Raw genomic sequence first — 21,441 nt, 5'->3', positions numbered from 1 at the left:
GTATAAACTGTCTTTAGGTGGCCTTAATTATTTACACAGGTCCCTTCGGAAAAGGGATGGTAGTTTCGTGGGCCCGCAATGGATATTCGCAGTGGTAGCAGTCAGAAACACTAAAACTACATTTCCCATCATGCCACCATTTATTAGTTGGCCTGAGGGCGCTTGCTCCGAAATGAACATATGTATTTTGTGAGATTCGAAAATCTCTTTTGCAAGAAACATGTTAATACATACTCATCTCACTGCAGAAAAATATCATACTTCATGAACTAGTTTAAAGGCAAAAATACGGTATTGTTGTCGCCTTGACAATTATAGTGGAGAACTGAAACAGGAAGTGATTCTGGAGGCAAACAGAGGATCAGATATGTCATCTGAACAATATGAGAAACTCCATGAGCTCTACAATGAGCTATATGCCAACCTTCAAAAAATACAGCAGAGACTGCAGAGCAGCTATGGAGGTAGGTTGAGTTTAACGTGACAAAAAGCTAGCTAGTATTTGCAATAGTTGCAAGCAGTAGAAGTAACAGTTAATAGTAAGTCAAAAATGCAGCACAAACAAAATATTTATTGTGTTGGTTTGAAACTGTTTACTATGATGCAACACGCCAGATCACAGATTCACTGTAGTCTGATATATATGTATGTATGTATATATATATATATATATATATATATATATATACATACATACATACATACATACACAAGAAACAAGACTGGAGTGCCTGCTATCTTCTATTGAGAAATATATATCAGGGATGCATCATGCACCGAATCCAGGATTCGGGCAGGATTTGTCCTTTTTCAGCAGGATTCGGATTCGGCCGAATCCTTCTGTCAGGCTGAACCGAATCTTAATTTGCATATGCAAATTAGGGGTGGGGAGGAAAATTGCGTGACTTTTTGTCAGAAAACAAGGAAGTAAAAAATATTTCCCCTTCCCACCCCTAATTTGCATATGCAAATTAATGTTCGGTATTCGGTCGAAGGATTTGGGGGTTCGGCCGAACCCAAAAAAGTGGATTCGGTGCATCCCTAATATATGTATATATATATATATATATATATATATATATATATATATATATATTATATACTCTAATTGTATTTATTTTAAGCTATATGTAAAATAGAGGGTACAAGAAAGCATTAGTAATTCGATGATATACTTCCTAAAGACTGTCTTCAATACCATGAGTTATTTATTATTATTATTTGGAGGCAATAAGGGATGTAGGAAAAAATTTTCAGAGCTACAGTGTTTCCTTGCACTTTTTTTTCTTTGTCTTAGTAATAAAACAAAAATGCATGTCAACTCACATCAGACATTTATTAGTGCAAATTCACCCAAATTGATTCAAACAATATAAATAGTTAATTTCTTACATACCACTTGGCAGTGTCTCCATACCCCATACAGGCCACACCCTCCTAACGCGTTTCGCACCATTGGGTGCTTCATCAGAGAAGGTGTGGCTGTTACCAGATGCATCCCTTATATACCTCAGAAATGTTTCTAATTACTCTCAGAACTGCATTTCACAAGTGATTTCTCAATGGTCTGTATGAAGAAAATATTAATGCTTAACATTCTCTTCAATTTTTTGCAGAGGAAAAGAAAAAGCTGCTTAGAGAATTCGGTGAAAAGCAGAAGGAAGCAAATGAAATGGTAAAAATATTGTTTCTAAAATGATGTAATTTTGCACCAAGCATTCTTTATAGAACATGGCACAACTTATTTTTAAGCTACACAGTTATAGGAGTGTAGGAAGTGTAGTACTTCCCCCTCATACACAGATAACTTGAGACCTGATATTTGCTATATATCAGTAGAACTGCTATTGGGTCGATATACTTCAAAACCATTATCCATAAAGTTATATTTAAACAACCAGTTTTAAATATTTTATGGATTTGTTTTTTTCTCTGTTAAATGAGGCAGAGACTTGTAATTGAAGTTCAACAGAATCAAGCAGAAAAGCACCAGCAGACACTGACACAGTCAGGACAGCATGTTTGATTGTTATTTTTTTTACAATGAAGGAACCATACAGTTTAAAGTTTCATACTACAGGTATGGCATCTGTTATCCAAAAACCCATTATCCAGGAAGTCCAAATCAGGATTCCATTTTATCCAAAAAAATCCAAATGTTTACAAATGATTCCCCTTTCTCTGTAATAATAAAACAGTACCTTGTACTTGATCCAAACTAAGATATACTTAATCCTTAATGGAAGCAAAATCAGCCTATTGGGTTTATTTAAGGTTTGCATGATTTTCTAGCTTTTCTAGTAGACCAAGATCCAAATTATAAAAAGATCTGTTATCCGTAAAACCCCAGGTCCCGGGCATTCTGGATAACAGGTCCTATACCTGAACTGCTGAATCTTGTGCACTAGTTTTTTGAAGTGAGAGGAATAACATTGTATAATAACTGGTAGGATACTGTTTACTAAACAGATCCATTGTTGAACCTGTGGAGGAAGGGGGCTCATCCATTTCATTACCACATGTTTTTTGGCATAGAAGTATAGTGTTTTTAGTAGGGTACGGGTCTTATTCAGTGGGACCGTGTCCTCTAACACTCCCAGCAAGCATACTTCCGGGACAAGAATGCCAGGTAATAGGACTTGTTCATTAATGTATTGTACTACTTCTGCCCAGTATTTATATACCATTGGACATGCCCATAGCAAGTGAAAGAACCCAGAGTCTGGAGAACTGCATTTTGGGCATGATGCGGTAGGGTTCCTACCCATCAATTTTAGCCTTAGCGGCGTAATATACGTCCTATGAATTATCCTGTACTGTACCATCTTATCTTTGGTGGAGATTAGGTAGTCATATAGCCCCTCAATTACCTCTGCCCACTTCTCATCACTCATATGGGGCATGTCGACAGCCCATTTACTCCTTGCGTTGTCAAAGGGTTTCCCCAGGCTAGGAATCAGGGACTTCTATATTATGGAAATTAGCTTGCTTGGGTCTCGGTCCCACAATCTACTTTTGTAGGATAAGGTCGTTGTGTTAGGGAACCTAATTGGGAGGTAAATGCATGGCGTAGCTGGAGATTCTGGAATAGTTGTATATTGGGCTGATTTAAGCAGGTTCTTAGTTGGGCCAGGGTGGGAAAGGTGCCTTCCACTAGCAGGTCACTCAAATGGTGGACTCCAACTTTGTGGGGCAGTAGTGAAAATCTAGCATTTGCATAAAATTGGTAAAATTAAAATTTCTTCAGAGTGGTGCGTTTTTAGAGGGTTGGAGGTTTGATTTAGATACTGTTTTAGTAGCAAACACCCATATTTTCTGTGGTGGAATAACATTGTTAACTAAATTAAAGGGATACTGTCACTGTGTAGTTTTTATTTCTATATTACATTGTTTACACTACACATTATTCACTCTACCATATACATTTTTATTCCTGAACCAACAAGTACATATCTTTTTAGTTGTAATATTGGTTTGTAGGCAGCCATCTCTATTCGTTTTGCCTGATCCTGTGCTTTCAGAGCCAGCACTTTAGGATGGAACTGCTTTCAGGCAGGCTATTGTTTCTCCATCTTAATGTAACTGAAGGAGTCGCAGTGGGACATGGATTTTTACTATTGAGTGCCATTCTCATATGTACAAAGCAGCTGTTCTCGTGTTCAAATAAAATATATTAAAAACCTCTGACAATACGTGGTAATCAACCTGCAGAACTCCTTTATTGCGTGGATCACTATTGTGATCCACACAATAAAGGAGTTCTGCAGGTTAATTATCGCATAGTATAAAAAAAAGTTTGCTCTTTTTTCAAAAAGTGATTTCGATGCATATTTCTGCTGGACCAGCACTATTAACTGATGCATTTGGAGAAAAACATGTTTTCTCATGACAGAATCTCTCTCTTTAAAGGTATTCTGTCATGATTTTTATGATGTCGTTTTTATTTCTAAATTACACTGTTTACACTGTAAATAATCCACCCTACCATATAAAATTTCATTTCTGAACCAACAAGTGTGTTTTTTTTTTTTTTAGTCATAATATTGGTGTGTAGGCAGCCATCTCGGTACATTTTGCCTGGTCATGTGATTTCAGAAAGATCCAGCACTTTAGGATGGAACTGCTTTCTGGCAGGTTGCTGTTTCTCCTACTCAATATAACTGAATATGTCGTAGCAGGACCTGGTTTTTACTTTTGAGTGCTGTTCTAAGATCTACCAGGCAGCTGTTATCTTGTATTAGGGAGCTGTTATCTGGTTACCTCCCATTGTTTTGTTGTTAGGCAGCTGGGGTGGAATCACTCCAACTTGTAAAGAGTGACTGAAGTTTATCAGAGCACAAGTCACATGACTGGGGCAACTGGGAAACAGACAGTATGTCTAGCCCCATGTCCGAATTCAAAATTAAATATAAAAAAATCTGTTTGCTCTTTTGAGAAATGGATTTCAGTGGCAGCACTATTAAATGATGCATTTTGAGAAAAAAAAATTCCCATGACAGTATCCCTTTAAGAACAGTCTGTGATGAATACCCTTAAATTTGTATGCAAATTTGCTATCATGGAAAGAAATTTCAAGAGAACGAGGGGAGAACACGTCTAGTTTTACTTTACTGTTTAAGTGATGATGCAGTTTTGCTTTACAGATGGGGTCTAAACACGTATTGAAGCAGTTTTCCTGCATAAGTGGTGCATGATATCTAAATAAATGTCTGTTTGTTTCCTTTTATTCATAAAGCAGGTGTTTTCTCATCCTTCATGACCACATTTCTAGCTATCTTTATATCATTCATTTTGTTGTGGTCAATGATTATATCACAATATTTACATTTTATTTTTACAGCTGAGTGAGATGGAAAATGAATTAAAATCTGCTCCACCAAGTTTTCGTCATCAAACAACGAGCAAATTGAGAGCCTACAAGAGAGATCTGGTTAAACTTCAGATGGAAGCAAATTATAATGCACTTGAACTTGGCCCTAAAGAAAGAGAAACCTACAATGTGAAAAATGAGCATAGTGTGAGTATCTGCTATTATTAATAGTAATGGTTGTAGGAATGTGAAAAATTCAGAGACATGCGACAAGTTGGAGGTGTAACAAAAATATTCACAGCAAAAATAGTTCAGAAGCAAAGAAAGGTGCGAAAGATTATCAAGGGAGGAGGACATAGGATAAACAGTAATCTGACAGGTAAAAATAAAGATGATTGAGGGACCAAGAATTGGGGGGGGGGAGAATATGAAACAAATTTAAAGTTAAAGGCAACACCAATATGATAAGCAAAAATTAAAATGCAGAGAAAGGGGAGAATAATGGAGAAAAACTCAATAACCAAAATATGGAGATAGAGAACCACAGATAGAAGATTGTCACAAAGTTGAAAATATGGTTAGGGAACAGAAAAAGAAAGGAAGAAGCACATGAAATACAAACACTGGAACAGTAGAAATTATGGTAGAAGGGGCATGGAAAAATGGGGAAAGAGTATACAATGAACTGAAAGCTGAAGTATATTGATCATTTGACATTTAATATAATGTTTGTCCTGCTTGTGACTCTAAGAAAATATCAAAAAAACATTTCTTTTAAAGACACACTTGGCATCCCAAAGGTCACTGCTTCTTCAAGGCACTGAAAGCTTAAACAGAGCAACAGACAGCATTGCTAGATCGCATCGTATAGCAGCTGAAACTGATGCCATTGGCACCGATATTATAGAGGAGCTAGGAGAGCAAAGAGAAAAGTTGGATAGGACCAAAGGACGGGTAAGTTAATCTATATTATCTTATTAGTATATGCAGGGCCGCCATCAGGGTGGGACAGGGGGGACAAGCGTACCGGGCCCGGGCATGAAGGGGGGCCCGGCAGCGCTGCATTTTTTTGAAGATCCGGGCCCCCCTTACGAGCGCCCGAGCCGTACGTCTTGCCTCTTCAGTGCCGAATGCGGAAGTGCCGAAAAGCCGAAGCCGATGCGACGAAAAGACCCGAAGTCACGGAAAAAGCCGAAGTCACGAAAACAGCCGAAGCCGAAGTCCTGAAGCAGCGCAAAGACCCGAAGTCACGAAAACAGCCGAAGCCGAAGTCCTGAAGCGGTGAAAAGACCCGAAGTCACGAAAGGAGGCGAAGTTGAAGTACTGAAGCCATGAGTTCAATTCTACTGAACACCAGTTTGTGTTTTGTTTTTTTTTTAATCCCCTGGCCACCAATGTATTATTTTAATATTCTATAGGCCCCTGCCACCAATCTTTTTTTTAAAACTTTTGTTTTTGGGGCCCCAATTTTTTTTTTAACTCGTAAGGGGCCCCTTGCCACCATTGTTTTTTTTGGGTTTTTTTTTAAAAAAAAAAATTAATTTTCTTTTTGGTGGCCCCAAATTTTTTTAACTTGTAAGGGGGCCCCTGCCACCAGTTTTTTTTTTTTTTTCAAAAAAAAATTATTTTTTTTTAAAAATTTTTTTGGGGCCCCAATTTGTTTTTAACTTATAAGGGGGCCCCTGCCGCCAATGTTTTTTTTTCAAAAAAAAATTAATTTTTTTTCAAATTTTTTTTTGGGGCCCCAATTTGTTTTTAACTTATAAGGGGGCCCCTGCCGCCAATGTTTTTTTTTTTTTTTCAAAAAAAAATTTATTTTTTTTCAATTTTTTTTTGGGGCCCCAATTTGTTTTTAACTTAGAAGGGGGCCCCTGCCACCAATGTTTGTTTATTTTTTAGTTTTTTTTACATTTTTTTTTGTTGGGGCCCCAAGTTTTTTTTAACAGGGGGCCCCTGCCACCAATGTTTTTAAAAAAAAAAAAAGTTTAATTTTTTTTTTTTGGGGCCCCAATTTTTTTTATAAGGGGGCCCTGACCATCAATAGCTTTTTACAACTTGTGTGGGGGGGGGTTACTTTTTTAGCGCTGATGTCTGTGTGGTCTTTTAACTGCGATGTGGGCGGGATATGGGGCGGAGCTTGGTCGTCAGTGTGGGCGGGGCCCAGGGGGCCCCAAAAATTTTGTTGTACGGGGCCCCGTGATTTCTAATGGCGGCCCTGAGTATATGTATGAAACTATGCAAATAAAACAGTAAAAAAAAATGAAGTAGTATTGAAAGTACTGTTTCTATTTTGCTGATGATACAAAATTCTGCAGAACAATAGGTTCCATGCAGGATGCTGCCACCTTGCAGAGTGATTTGACTAAGTTGGAAAACTGGGCAGCAATCTGGAACATGTGGTTCAGTGTTGATAAATGCAAGGTTATGCACTTTGGCAAAAATAATATATTATTATACACTAAATGGCAGTGTGTTGGGAGTTTCCTTAACTGAGAAGTATCTAGGGGTTTTTGTAGATAACAAGTTGTCTAATTCTGGGCAGTGTCATTCTGTGGCTACTAAAGCAAATAAAGTTCTGTCTATGGTACCCACGGCTGGGATTTTTCGGTCCTACGTGGTGGAGGGCAGATAACGGAAGCCAGTGTTAGCCACTCCCTGTTTTAGACCACGCCTACTTTAAACCACACCCATGTTACCACAAGACTATGTTCACATTAATAGAACAAAAAAATCCAAATGGTTGGTGCTCACTGCAGGGATCAGGGCCCGAACTAGGGGTAGGCAGAGTAGGCGGCTGCATAGGGCGCCATCATTGAGGGGCGCACTTTTAAACGTTTGTTTTTTTGTTTGTTTTATTTTTCGTTTTTTTCAAGCGTTTATTTAATAATTTGATTCAGTAATCATGGTCACTCAATCGGGTGGAATCCTCACCTTCTCCCTCTTGCTGGCAAGTAATAGCTTCCCCTGTGTGGTTCGGCGGTGCAGGGCGATGTGCGTACACGTGTCAATGACGTCACTGATGCGGTTGGGTGGCAGAAAGAGAGGCAGAGAGCTGGCGGCCTGCTTGGTGTGGCTCGCGCTCGCTGCTCTCAGCCTTGCACAGTTGCATTGAACTAAAGACATTCTTTCTATTACTGTGAAAGTTTGAAACTTCCTGCTGGCACAACCAGGTACAGATTTGGGGACCATATGTTTGCTGTTGCTGCGGTGCTTGGGGGCAATATGATGTGATCAGATTTATTTTTGGCTGCTGCTGGCTCAGGTAAAGATTGGGGGCAATATGATGGCTGCTGGGCTTGCTGGCACAGGTACAGGAGGGCTGTATGATGGATGGCTGCTGAGCTTGCTGGTACAGGTATGGGGGGCAGTATGATAGATAACTGCTGGCACAGGTACGGGGGGGCTGTATGATGAATGGCTGCTGGGCTTGCTGGTACAGGTACGGAGGGGCAGTATGATGGATGGCTGCTAGCTTAGGTACGGGAGGCTGTATTATGGATGGTTGCTGGTACGGGGAGGGTTGTATTATGGATGGCTGCTGGGCTTGCTGGTACAGGAACTGTACAGGAAATCACGTGCACACTCGGGCCCTTCAGGATCGGTTCCACCTGGTGCTCAGACTTTAAGGGAGACGGCACTCAGGTGACGAAGGTATGATACACACAGGGAGCATAGGACAGGCAGAGCATGGCACACATAGGGAGCACAGGGAAGGCAGAACAGAGCAGGAGACAGGGAAACCTATCAAGACCACTCTAAGACGTACTACATACAGTGACACAGTGCTGGTGCCCCATTAGCATTTTGAATAAGGTGTGATCAGGTGAACAATGTGGGCAGTTTCAGTCTGGGTCTCAGGTGTGAACAGTACAGGGCTTTAGGATGTGAACAATAGAGGTGTCACAAGTGTGAACAATGCAGGGGGATTACATGTGTGAACAATACAGGGGATTACTTTGTGAATTTGAAGTGTAAACAATGCAGGGCCAGTTAATCTCTAGTGATACCTTTTAAATTTTACACACGGTAAACAGACACAGCAGGCAGACTCTCATGTGGAGGGCCACACAAGGAGGGCCGCGGGCCGCCAGTTGGACAGCCCTGGGTTAGAGGGATGGAAGACTTAAATTATGAGGGTAGACTGGAGAAAAGGTGCTTCGAAGGGAAAACATAATTACACTTTTCAAGTACATTAGAGGACATTATAGACAAATGGCAAGGGACCTTTTTACCCATAAAGAGGGTCACCGTACCAGAGGCCACCCCTTCAGACGAGAGGAAAATAACTTTAATTTAAAGCAGCATATGTGGTTCTTCACAGTGAGGTTGTGGAATGCACTGCCGGTGATGATGTGATGGCTGATTCTGTTAATGCTTTTAACAGTGCCTTGGGTGATTCTTAAAGCTATCTAATGTATCAGCCTGTACAACTGATTCAGGGAGAGAATTCCACATCTTCACAGCTCTCACTGTAAAAAAAAAAAACCTTCTGAATATTTAGGAGGAACCTCTTTTCTTCTAATTGGAATGGGTGACCTTGTGTCAGCTGGAAAGACCTACTGGTAAATAAAGCATTAGAGAGATTATTATACAATCCCATTATATATTTATACATAGTTATCATATCACCCCTGAAGCGCCTCTTCTCCAGTGCGAACATCCCCAATTTGGCCAGTCTTTCCTCATAGCTAAGATATTCCATACCTTTTACAAGCTTAGTTGCCCTTCTCTGTACCCTCTCTAATACAATAATGTCCTGTTTGAGTGATGGGGACTGAAACTGTACGGCATATTCTAGATGGGGCCTTACCAGTGCTCTATACAGTAGAAGAATGACCCCCTCCTCCCGTGACTCTATGCCCCTTTTAATACAGCTCAATACCTTATTTGCCCTTGATGCTGCTGACTGGCATTGCTTGCTACAGCCAAGTTTATCATCTACAAGGACTCCAAGGTCCTTTTCCATAATGGATTTGCCTAGTGCAGCCCCATTAAGGGTATAAGTGGCTTGGATATTTTTACATCCCAGGTGCATGACTTTACATTTATCAACATTGAATTTCATTTGCCACTTAGCTGCCCAGATTGCCAGTTTGTCAAGATCGTGTTGCAAGGATGCCACATCCTGGATGGAATTAATTGGGCTGGATAGTTTTGTGTCATCTGCAAACACTGATACATTAATTACTCTAGTCTTTGAATGCATTTATGCTACTGCAGCCATTCTCTTACTTCCTGTCATGATGAAAATTACTTCAACTGAACAGAAAGCAGATCGAAAGTAGAAGTCCATTTTACTTTGGCATCAAAATCACTGACCCTTTGTTATGGATTGGAATTGCATAAAAAAAACAGACCTTCATATTTTCCTAGAAACTGTCAACTTATATGTGGAAATTTGCACTTTCAAGGGAGAATCGCTGGGAAATCATGTGCTGGTCTGTGCTTTGTAATGTGATTTATATTCATTGTGAAGGAAAGCATTTTTCCTGGCTGTGAGGAAAGTGTTAATGAATGTGAAAAAACATAGACGCACCGATAAACAAATTTTCGTACGATATTCAGTGTGTGTATGGCAGAAAATGAGCTGACTGATATAGGCAGAAGACTTAGATATTGGTCGGCTTGTCGATTGGCCCAGACGGAAAATTTTGATTGGGCGCCTTTGAAGGCACCTGAACATCTGCCACTGTTAGTGCTGAATCATCAGATACAGGTAAATTCTATTGTTTCTACCTGTATATCTGACGATTCAGCTCTACATATGTATATTGAAACAAACAATCTTTCTTGGAAAGATCTTTTCCAAGAAAGATGGTAATTGTAATGTCTATGGCTCCCTTTAGACTCATTAGGAAATTAATTTGTTTGGACATTTATAAATTCCCCTTACATGTTTTATAATGCTTTTTTTTAAACGTAATAAACACTGGCAGTCATGTTAATGGCCACAACATTCTAGTAGGCCTGTGGGAGATTCCACCCTAATTGCAGTTTTTGTTTTTTTAGTTGGTGGGCACAAGTGAGAATCTTAGTAAAAGCCGAAAAATCCTGCGGTCCATGTCGCGGAAGTAAGTACTATTTTTAAAACATTTGTTTTTCAACATTGTACCGTTATAATCTACATAGGGTTTTGAATGTAAACTAGGTTATGTTATAATCCAAATAATGATCTAAAAAATTGCCCACATAAAAGCTATGATACACTTATGATAGGTTGAAGCAGTTATCCCAAACTAAATAGAAGTTACTTATCATACTGCAAAATATATTTAAAGGGGAACTATCACAACTATTAAATATAATATGAGCTTCAGCATACTGAAATAAGAAACTTTCTAAATACAATCAATCTGTATCGTTTCTGAAATAATCAAGTTTCTCTTCACTATCCCTCTCTCAGCATCTGTTTCTCTTCATTCTCTCTTCATGCAGGAAACTCACAAGCAAAAAAACAGATCAGCGCCTAAGGCAACAGAGAAAACAGACAACAAAGTGGAAATATGGTTTAGTGAGTTCAAGTTATTCAAATAGCACCATGTGTTGGAAAAGAGAAATTCTTCTCATGTTAGTTCCCCTTTAAAGAGCCTGTTACTCATACAAACTTGTGCAAATAAATTTGTTCCAAACAATATTCTGCTATGGGATCTTTGTATTCCGATATTGGGGCAGTGCAGAGAAGGGGAAGAACACTATTTATTTGGATACTACATGCAATACGTATAACTACAATCTTGCAAGTAGGCCAAAGTTGGTGGAGGCTTTTGGAACAAGTTTATTTGCACAAGTTTGGAGGAGTACAGGCTCTTTTAAGGGGAACTAACATGAGAAAAAATTCTCTTTTCCAACACATGGTGCTATTTGAATAACTTGAACTTACTAAACCATATTTCTGCTTTGTTATCTGTTTTCTCTATTGCCTTAGGCGCTGATCCCTTTTTATGCTTGTGAAATATTTTTATGTTCAGCTGGGAGACTGGAAAGGATCGACAGGAGTGAACAAATCTAAAGAACTATTTTTTTTCCTATCTCTTCATGCAGGAGTTGGGTGTTATAAGATATATTAGAGATCACTCAAAATAACCAGACATTATGGGGCAGATTTATCAAAGGTCGAGGTGAATTTTCAAATGAAAAAAATTTGAATTTCGAGCTACTTGGGAATAGTCCAAATTCGATTAGAATTTGAAGAAAATTAGAATATGGAAATTTATCATGTACTGTCTCTTTCAAAATTCGACTTCGACCATTCTCCATCGAAAACCTGCCGAATTGCTGTTTTAGCCTATGGGGGACCTCCTATAACCTATTTGTAGTCAATTGGTGGACTTTGAAAAATCAAAGTTTTTTTGGGGAAAAACTTTGAATCGGATTCGATTGAATGCGCTATTCCTATTCGGCCAGATACGGAGCTATTCAATCGAAAACTGACCTATTCGACCAAAAAAAAACTTAGACTTAATTTCAGTTGGTCTTTTTGAATTCGAATTTCGAAGTTTTTTCAATTATAAATTCGACCCTTGATAAATACCTTGATAAATATGCCCCTATGTATCTCTACATGCAGAATCTGTGCAAAAGGCAGTTATTGAGTGAAGGTGGGAAGAATAGCAATTTAGAAGAGAAGTAAGAAAGTAGCTAAAAAAAAGAAATGGGGTGGAAAATATTGCGATACACGAGAGAGGTGTTACATTTAAATTCCTTTTTTTCATTCTTTTCTCTTAGGCCCTATATTTTCTTTATGTACATACAGTATAAGAGACTTTACCATTTTGATGACATTATTATTAACAAGTATTTTTAAAGTCCCAAGATATTCTGCAGCACTATACAACAATAGAAACATAAGGGATGACTGAAGCTATTGGAACACACTTCAGGGGTATGACAGTGTGAATTTATATTTAACATATAAATGGACGCAGTAACATTATATATTGCTGGAAACAAGTTAATTTGCAAATCCATGGGCTGTAACCAAAGGACACATGATTAAATATTTGTACATTCATTTTGCTTTTACTTGTCCATATTTTGTTTTTTCTTGTTTGGAAAAACCTTGCAGTGTTTCTTTGTTTATTGAACATGTATTACAGTGTATATTTATTCAGCAGGCATATAGCAACATTCCTTTTCATTATAATATTTTTAGAAATAAGGCTATGCTCATTAAAGTCTAATTTGCAGAAATGGCATAATCATATAAATCCTCTTGCTCGTTTCTTTAGAATTGTGACAAACAAGCTTCTGCTGTCGATCATAATTATTCTTGAACTTGCAATCCTTGGTGGCTTAATCTACTACAAATTCTTCAGCAAACGCTGAGCTTTTTGATCTTCTGCAACAGCTCATCTTTATTTTAGTAACGAATGTCACCTGGCACACTACGTTCTGTTGCAGCACTGTTCAGAGGTGAAGAGGATCTACATTTGAGCCATTGACTTCAAAAGCTGCTAAGCCATGTTATTGGTCACTTTAGTACTTTTTTTTTTTTTCTTGTTTTTTTACTTTCCTTATAACTTGTTCTGTACTGATTTTGATTTGAATAATTTTTTCTGGATCATGACCACAACGATTGTTTGCGAATGGCACGGAATCTTCTGATGCGGAGCATTCTCATTATATGTATACTGATATATGATGTGATCAAATTTGTCTTGGATTCATTTATACTGTATATAAAACAGAATTATTATGATCAATGTTTGCTTGTCTCAAAAGGTTTTGTTTTGGGGTATACTTTTAGAGAGTTATTTATTAAGCTCTGAATTTCTAAAGGGGAAAATACAATTTTTTCAGAAAAAAAAGTTAGATTTTTTTTCTGGATTTATTAAAATCTGATGGTGGGAAAAAAAAAGTACTCCAACTCAGACCTGCCGTGAACATGTAAAATTCAATGCAGATGTCCCGTTAACAATTGGAAGATTTTCTGAGTTGCACTGGGTTTCTGAAAAATTATAGCTTTTTGGCGATTTTACAAAAAAGTCGTAGGTTTCGAGCACAAAATCGTAGGATATAGATTTCTTTACGATTTTTAGGACTACACTGACGTTTTCGGCTCGATCCGACGCACTACGACAAAATGCATGCGACAAAAGCATGCAACGGAAATAAGGTAAGAGGTAGTAATGTCGGATGAAGTCGCAGGGTTGATCCGACACGACTAAAAAAAAATCGTAGGTTTCGAGCAAAAAAACGTAGGATTTAGCTTTTTTTACAATTTTGGGTAAGACTAAATGGATGTTTTTGATGCGATCCGACTTGCTGCGACAAATTGCATGCAACGGAAATAAGGTCGGATGAAGTCGCAGCGTTGATCCGACACGACTTGTCGCAGGCGTTTTGTCGCAGAGCATGCCGAAAACTTCCATGTAGTCCTACCCTTTATTGCGACTTTTTCCGTACAAAAAAAAATTGGTGAAAATCTAATAAAGGGGTTGTTCACCTTCCAAACACATTTTTTCAGTTCAGTTGTTTTCAGATTGTTCACCATAAATAAAGACTTTTTTGGATTATGTTCCATTTTTTATCTTTTACTGTTTTTAAAAAATCTATGTTTTAAGTTCAATGTTCCTGTCTCTGGTGTTTCAATTGTGCTCCATTTAATTCATACATTTCTCAGCAGCATCTCTGGAGTATTAGCAACTATTGTATCAATTCTAACAGCTGCTTGTAATGAAACTCAGGGGCTACATTTATTAATTTAGAACAGTTTTTAAAGGGTCGGCGACCCCCCTCCCAGAGCTGCTTTAGAAGGTGAATATTAGAAAAACGGTAATGGAGACAGTAACGTAGAAAATAGAAAGTAATTGTAATAAGTCGTTATTTCTGGTGAAAACAACTAGGGGTTTAATAAATAGGGGGGGAAAAGTCAGTGCGGATTTGGTCGGAGTGGTTTTTAGAAAAAAAATTTGAGAATAGAAAAAAAGATAAATAACCCCCATAATGTTTATATGTAATAACAATGGAGGCAAAGGGTATGCTTTTAAATGTGTACCAATGAGATGGTAAGAACATTTTTTACACCTACATTTACTTGTACCTGTTTTATTTTATTCTCTGATTTATTTTAAACAATATCCAAATATTTTTCCAAAGGAGACATACATTATTTGTAAAATAAATAGAACCATAATGTTTAAAGGATATGGAAAGCCTTGGTCACTGGGGATCCCCATAGACATCAGTTGCTTACTCCTCTTTAAAAAAGCTAATGGAAATATTTTGCAGGGAACGCTGCTACCATCTTTCCCCAGCCTCTCCTTTGCTTGTCTAGACTTGGAGCACAAACAAGTCTTGTGTATTGTGCATGCATCAAGTATAAATCTGAGGCCAGAAGAGCTTTATTTAGCCGGGAAATACATTCTCCGAAGCATTAAAATGGGTCAGTTTGCATTATAGCTGCAGGTTAAAGTATGCACAGGCTAGACAATAGATAAAAGGCTAAGTAAGGCATGTGTGTGTCCTGTGAGCCACTATTCAGTTCATTCCAATTTATGGAATGATAAAAGAAGGATCACTGTACCAGAAAATAAAATTTTCATGTTCGCTTAACTTACTACTAATTTGGAACGTTCATGTGAATGTATGTTCAGGAATATGGAATGTTTAGCAAAATGTTCAAATTAATACAGTAATATTATTTAAGAAAAAGTTTAGATATATAAGATAGCCAATAACAATTTTGCATTTATATAGCATAGTAACATTTTCATGCAGCCATTTAGCTAAAGGTTTAATTGTTTTTTTTTTTGAGGCATTGGTGTTCATTTACATTCATGTCCTTTACTTAAAAAAAAAAACCCAGTGGTTCTGATATTTACTCCTGATTTGGTCTGCTTGTTTTTTGCTGTATTTCCTTCTGGCTCCTCTTCTATCTATCTTTTATCTGAACAGCTCACACATAATACTGCCACGAAGCTTATTTCCCATACTTATGAATAGGAAGTAGCAGTTGAGGAATTTTCAAGTTGATTTTGATCGCTGTGGGGGTTATTTACCAAAATCCTATTTTTTCTGATTTTTTTTTAATAAAAAAAAGTCCAACCAAACTGAAATTCACAATTTGACCTTATTTATCATTGAAAAAACTCAATAAAATCTGTTCTGGAAAAAAATCCAAAAATTATGGGTTTTATGCACAAAACGCACATATTTTTTGTGAAATAGCTTGAAACCCCTGAATTTTTTTGGATTTTTGGCAAAAACACAGCGCAGACTATGATATCTTCAAATTTGAAATGAGACCTTTGCCATTGACTTCTACAGGACCCCGACAGCTTGGAGATTGAGTATTTTCGGATTCTGACTTTTAGCAGCCTTGGGGTATAAAAACAATCACAAAAAAATTGTTTTTTGTTTTTTTTCCCCCCACTAAAAATTTGGATTTTATAGTAAAAAAATTTTATTTTGCATTTTTTGAGTTTTTGACATTCGGACTTTAATAAATAACCCCCTATGTGTCACATTGTAAGGTCATCTGTAATATTAACACTGTATTTGGCATTGCCCTTATTTTAGATTTGGCCATAAATACATAAGAAAATCACTTGGTGACTGTAGCAATAGGAACACAAATTTAAAAGCCAGTTTCTTGTATAACCACGATGCAGAACCAAAATAGAATAATAGTAAAAAGGTACAAGAAAAAAACTATAACCCACTAACTCTTGTAAATTATTTTATATAATAGAACTTATTTCTATACTTTTTGGTTAGTTGCCTCATATTTTAATTGCTTTTAAATGATCTCTGTGTGGTGTATAGAGCACATCTTAATAAAATATGACTAGCTAAACTTTACATGAAGGTTCTCTAATGAAATATTAAATTGGATCTTATTCTTTGTTTGATGAGCCATTACTGACTAGATGTCTGGAGGCAAGCCTCAGTACTAGCCAGTTATACGCATTGGAGATAGTCATTGTTGGAGGTAAAAGGGTGGTATTATTCTTATACAAGTTACTAAATTTATTTCAGACCTATGGCACAAGGGTCAGCAGGGGGTTAACTAATCTGAAAAAGAGCTGCCAATCATGATGTTTATGAGCAATGCTGTAGGTATGGATATCAAGCTTTTCTCCAATTTTAGGGAATTTGATCTGATTCAGGCTGACCTAGCAATACTTAGGTGAAAAAATCGAATTGCAATTTTTTTCCACAAATCTTGAGAGTTGTGGTTTTCCTGTATTTCTAAAAAAACTCAAAAAATTTGAGATTTATTAAGGGGCAGATTTATCAAGGGTCGGATTTAGAGTTCATGGGAGTTATTTAAACTCCCATAAAAATTCAAGCTACTGCAATTTATGGAAAAATTAAAATTTTTCAAATTCGTGTGAATGGGATTGGCCCGTAAAACTCAAATTGAAATTGAAGTAATAGTTGTTGAGATCATATAGAGGTCAATGGGAGCTGCGTTGATCTGATTGGACTGCAATTTGAATTTTTAGAGGTTCTCTAGGTATTTGTAATTTTTACTGCATGGTTCATCACTTTTCTTTGCTCGTAATTTTTATATTCGGATTTTTTAATAAATGTAATGACAATTGTGGTTTTAGAGTTTTTTACTTGTGGTTTCAAATACCTCCAAAACCACTAAATTTCAACATTTAATAAATAAGCCGCCATGTACCGTAACTGGATGTTTTTTTTAAAAAGGTTCTTTGGTGTGGTTCCAACTCATGCAATGACATGTAGCACCAAATTTAGTTGTGTTATGGGTAAGTTAAAACACAAGTATGAGTTATACACTACGTGGCCCAACAATCGTATTGTGATTTTTTTTCCCAATAATCTCGAAAAGTTAGTGGTTTTTCTACATTTCTTAAAAGTGCTGAAAATTCTAAATTTATTAAGTGTAAAACCCACAAAAACCTCTAATGCAAAATTTTGCCAAGTTAAAGTTGTCAAGGTCCTGTAGAAGTCTGGGGGAGCTGTGCTGATCTGATTGGACCACTTTTAATCTATTTGGACCTGTAGAGGTATTATTTTTCTTTTGCTAGGAATTGTCCAAAATACTTGATGTTTTAGAGGTATTTTTTAGCGTATCATTCAGTGCTTTTTCCATTCAGACTTTTTATATTCTAATCTTTTAATAAAATCCATGAAATTTGTGGTTTTAGAGAATATGAGTTCAGATTTGCTTTTAAACACCTGGATAATTTCTTACAGAGCAGCCTGTCGGCTGCCAGTGCACATAGTGGCTAGCCAATCACAGCCCTTATTTGGCATCCAAATTGGGAGTGTCCTGACAAGAGACATATTGTGGAAGTCCAAAAACATGAAGCCACTATTTCCCCATGTGTAGAAATGGGATGCTATCTAGCCTTGCGTTTAGCCTGCACTTTACCCCCCACAGCACTTGTGCTTGTGATGCAAGGGCATTATTGCCATCTAGGCAACCCTGGAGTGGGCCCCGCCAACCCAGACCAGTCTATAGCCCACGGTGGCTCCTGATCGCAGCCACAACTACAGGACAGGTACGCAGGCCCGGACTGACAATCTGTGGGTTCTGGCAAATGCCAGAGGGGCTGCTATAAGGTCCCATAGAAAGTCAGTATTTAGTGGGCTGGTGGGGGCTGTTTGGACCTCTATGTGGGCTTATTGGGCCTCTGTGTACCTGAAATGCCAGGGCCTATTTTAATACTCAGTCCAGACCTGCAGGTACGTGTGGGGGCCCAGAGGGGGTTGGGACTAAGGGGGGTCCCTGTTGTGGAAGTCCCGGTGGACCTCCAACCCACCAGTCCAAAGCTACAGGCAAGGGTTTTTGAAATATTATTAACATTCTAATTATTTTTTAGCTGGTCCATTTCAGCAATGAAGTGAAGTGAGAATCTTATCTCCTCAGATGGGACTTCTACATGGGCTGCTAAGGAGAAGGTACATATGTATATGTGGTATGTTAAGGAATGGTCAGTTATAAGCAACTTTTCAATTGGTATTCAGTATTATTTCCCTTCTTCTTCTGACTCTTTTAAGCTTTCAAATAGGGGTCATTGACCCCATCTAAAAACAAATGCTCTGTAAGGCTACACATTTATTGTTATTGCTACTTTTTATTACTCATCTTTCTATTCAGGTCATCTCCTATTCATATTCCAGTCTCTTATTCAAATCAAAGCGACTAGATTGCTGAAATTGCAAAATGGAGAGCTACTGAAAAAAAGCTAAATAACTCAAAAACCACAAATAAAAATGAAAGCCAATTGTCTCAGAACATCACTCTCTACATCAGGGGTCCCCAACCGCCGGGCCGCGGACATTGCCGCACTGGGCTGCCGAGCCCAGTGCGCAAAAATCAGGTGCGCCGAATTGGATGCCGGCACGTCCAAATTTGCTGCCGACCCCATCCCCCCGGTCCTCGGTCCAAAAAAGGTTGGAGACCCCTGCTCTACATAATATTAAAAGTTAACTCAAAGGTGAACAACCCCTTTAAGAACTTTTGATTTTCAGTATCTACTGTATATACTCGAGTATAAGCCGAGTTTTTCAGCATCCAAAATGTGCTGAAAAAGTCTCGAGTCAGTGGGCAGTAGCTGAGATTGCAGTCACTTTTAATCATTCCTATACCAACAGTGCGCTTGGGGAGAGACTGCAATATCACACAGCGCCCTCTGTTGGTTATATGAAAGAATAACAGTGCGCCCTCTGTTGGTTATATGAAAGAATAACAGTGATTGCAATATCACACAGCGCCCTCTGTTGGTTATATGAAAGAATAACAGTGCGCCCTCTGTTGGTTATATGAAAGATTAATAGTGACGGCAATATCACACAGCGCCCTCTGTTGGTTATATGAAAGAATAACAGTGCGCCCTCTGTTGGTTATATGAAAGAATAACAGTGACTGCAATATCACACAGCGCCATCTGTTGGTTATATGAAAGATTAACAGTGACTGCAATATCACACAGCGCCCTCTGTTGGTTATATGAAAGAATAACAGTGACTGCAATATCACACAGCGCCCTCTGTTGGTTATATGAAGGATTAACAGTGATGGCAATATCACACAGCGCCCTCTGTTGGTTATACGAAAGATTAACTGTGATGGCAATATCACACAGCACCCTCTGTTGGTTTTATGAAAGAATAACAGTGATGGCAATATCACACAGCGCCCTCTGTTGGTTATATGAAGGATTAACAGTGATGGCAATATCACACAGCGTCCTCTGTTGGTTATACGAAAGATTAACAGTGATGGCAATATCACACAGCACCCTCTGTTGGTTATATGAAAGAATAACAGCGATGGCAATATCACACAGCTTTGGCGGAATGTGCGCTGCTGGGAGACAGGGCTGTAGTTGTGTCTAGGCTTATACTCGAGTCAATACGTTTTCCCAGTTTTCGTAGGTAAAATTAGGTACCTCGGCTTATACTCGGGTCGGCTTATACACGAGTAAATTCGGTATGCTTTTCATTACTGGCCTTGAATTCTACCAAAATACTGCATAAGAGGCCAAATGGTTGCCAAGGTCAGGTGTTAGACGCACCGATAATATAGTATGAAACACATTTTGTGTACTATATTCTCTTCCAAAATGTGGCCATTGTTAGTACTGTATCATCAGATACAGGTAGAGTTCTATTGTTTCTACCTGTAAATTGGACAATTCAGCTCTACACGTGTGTATTGAAATGAACAATCTTTCCTGGAAAGATCTTTTCCAGGAAAGATCGTAATTGTAGCGTTTATGGACAGCTTAATTGGATGGCTAAACTTATGTTTGCTTACCTGACCTTTTAGGGCAGAGACACACGTGGAGATTTGGGGAGACAAATCACCTCTTCTTCGGGCGAGTAATCTCCCCACACTGCCTTCTCTAGCGGCTAGAATGTAAATCGCTGGCGGGATGGCACTCGGAACACTTTGTTTTCCAAAGACGCTGAAGTTGCCTCACGAGGAAACTTCGAGCGTCTTTGGGAAACAAAGGGCTCCGAGTGCCATTCCGCCGGCGATTTACATTCTGACCGGCGGGAAGGCAGTTCGGGGAGATTCGTTGCCTGAAGAAACAATTTGTCCGCCGGGCGACTAATCTCCCCAAATCTCCAGGTGTGTCTCAGCCCTTACTCTGCAACTCTCATATCTCTTTTTATCAGTGGGACCCTAGCAACCAGTTAGTTTAAATTCCAACTGGAGAGAGATGTACAACAAAACAAAAACACACATAACTGAAAATCGACAAAGGCAATTTTAGGTTGAACACCGCATACATCTTTTAGATGTGAATGTCTCATGTAACTGAAAAAGGCTATTTTAAAGGTCTTTTTGTAAAGGAAGCATCCTGGTCTTTCGCTTTAATCCAGTGGACTAACCTGTGGCCAGCACCAGTGCCACCACCAACACAGACTACACAAAATCGTCTGCAACTTCCCCTAGCAACCATCGTCCCCGCATTTTGTTTGGATGAAAGTTACAAATTCATACACTCCTACTATTTTACAACGTGGGCGCTACATAAAGCAGTTGTGTTTCTAGTGGCGCAAGATAAAATTGTTCTCGTCCCGCTGTTGCGAATTTAAGGAGTCGTGCGATTTTCTCGCGGCATTGTGGGATGAAATAAAATGGAAGTGGAAGAGCGCGAGAGGAGAATGCCCGGAGTGCCGAGGGGAGGTGCGACCCGGGC

General features: G+C 38.5%; 1 protein-coding gene across 1 annotated transcript; it reads left to right on the top strand.

Moving 5' to 3' along the window:
- The first annotated feature begins 146 nt into the window (after positions 1 to 146).
- vti1b.S (vesicle transport through interaction with t-SNAREs 1B S homeolog) lies at positions 147 to 13,512 on the top strand. The gene is made up of 6 exons (XM_018249399.2): positions 147 to 464; positions 1,617 to 1,675; positions 4,841 to 5,017; positions 5,591 to 5,764; positions 10,820 to 10,881; positions 13,039 to 13,512. Exons 1-6 carry the CDS (start codon positions 368 to 370, stop codon positions 13,133 to 13,135), a joined length of 666 nt encoding a protein of 221 aa, XP_018104888.1. The 5' UTR covers positions 147 to 367; the 3' UTR covers positions 13,136 to 13,512.
- Positions 13,513 to 21,441: the final 7,929 nt, after the last annotated feature.

Source organism: Xenopus laevis, chromosome 2S, assembly GCF_017654675.1.
Source record: "Xenopus laevis strain J_2021 chromosome 2S, Xenopus_laevis_v10.1, whole genome shotgun sequence".
Lineage (NCBI taxonomy): Eukaryota > Metazoa > Chordata > Amphibia > Anura > Pipidae > Xenopus > Xenopus laevis.
The sequence above is the reverse complement of the archived record's forward strand: the minus strand, read 5'-3'. Positions and strand labels throughout refer to the sequence as shown.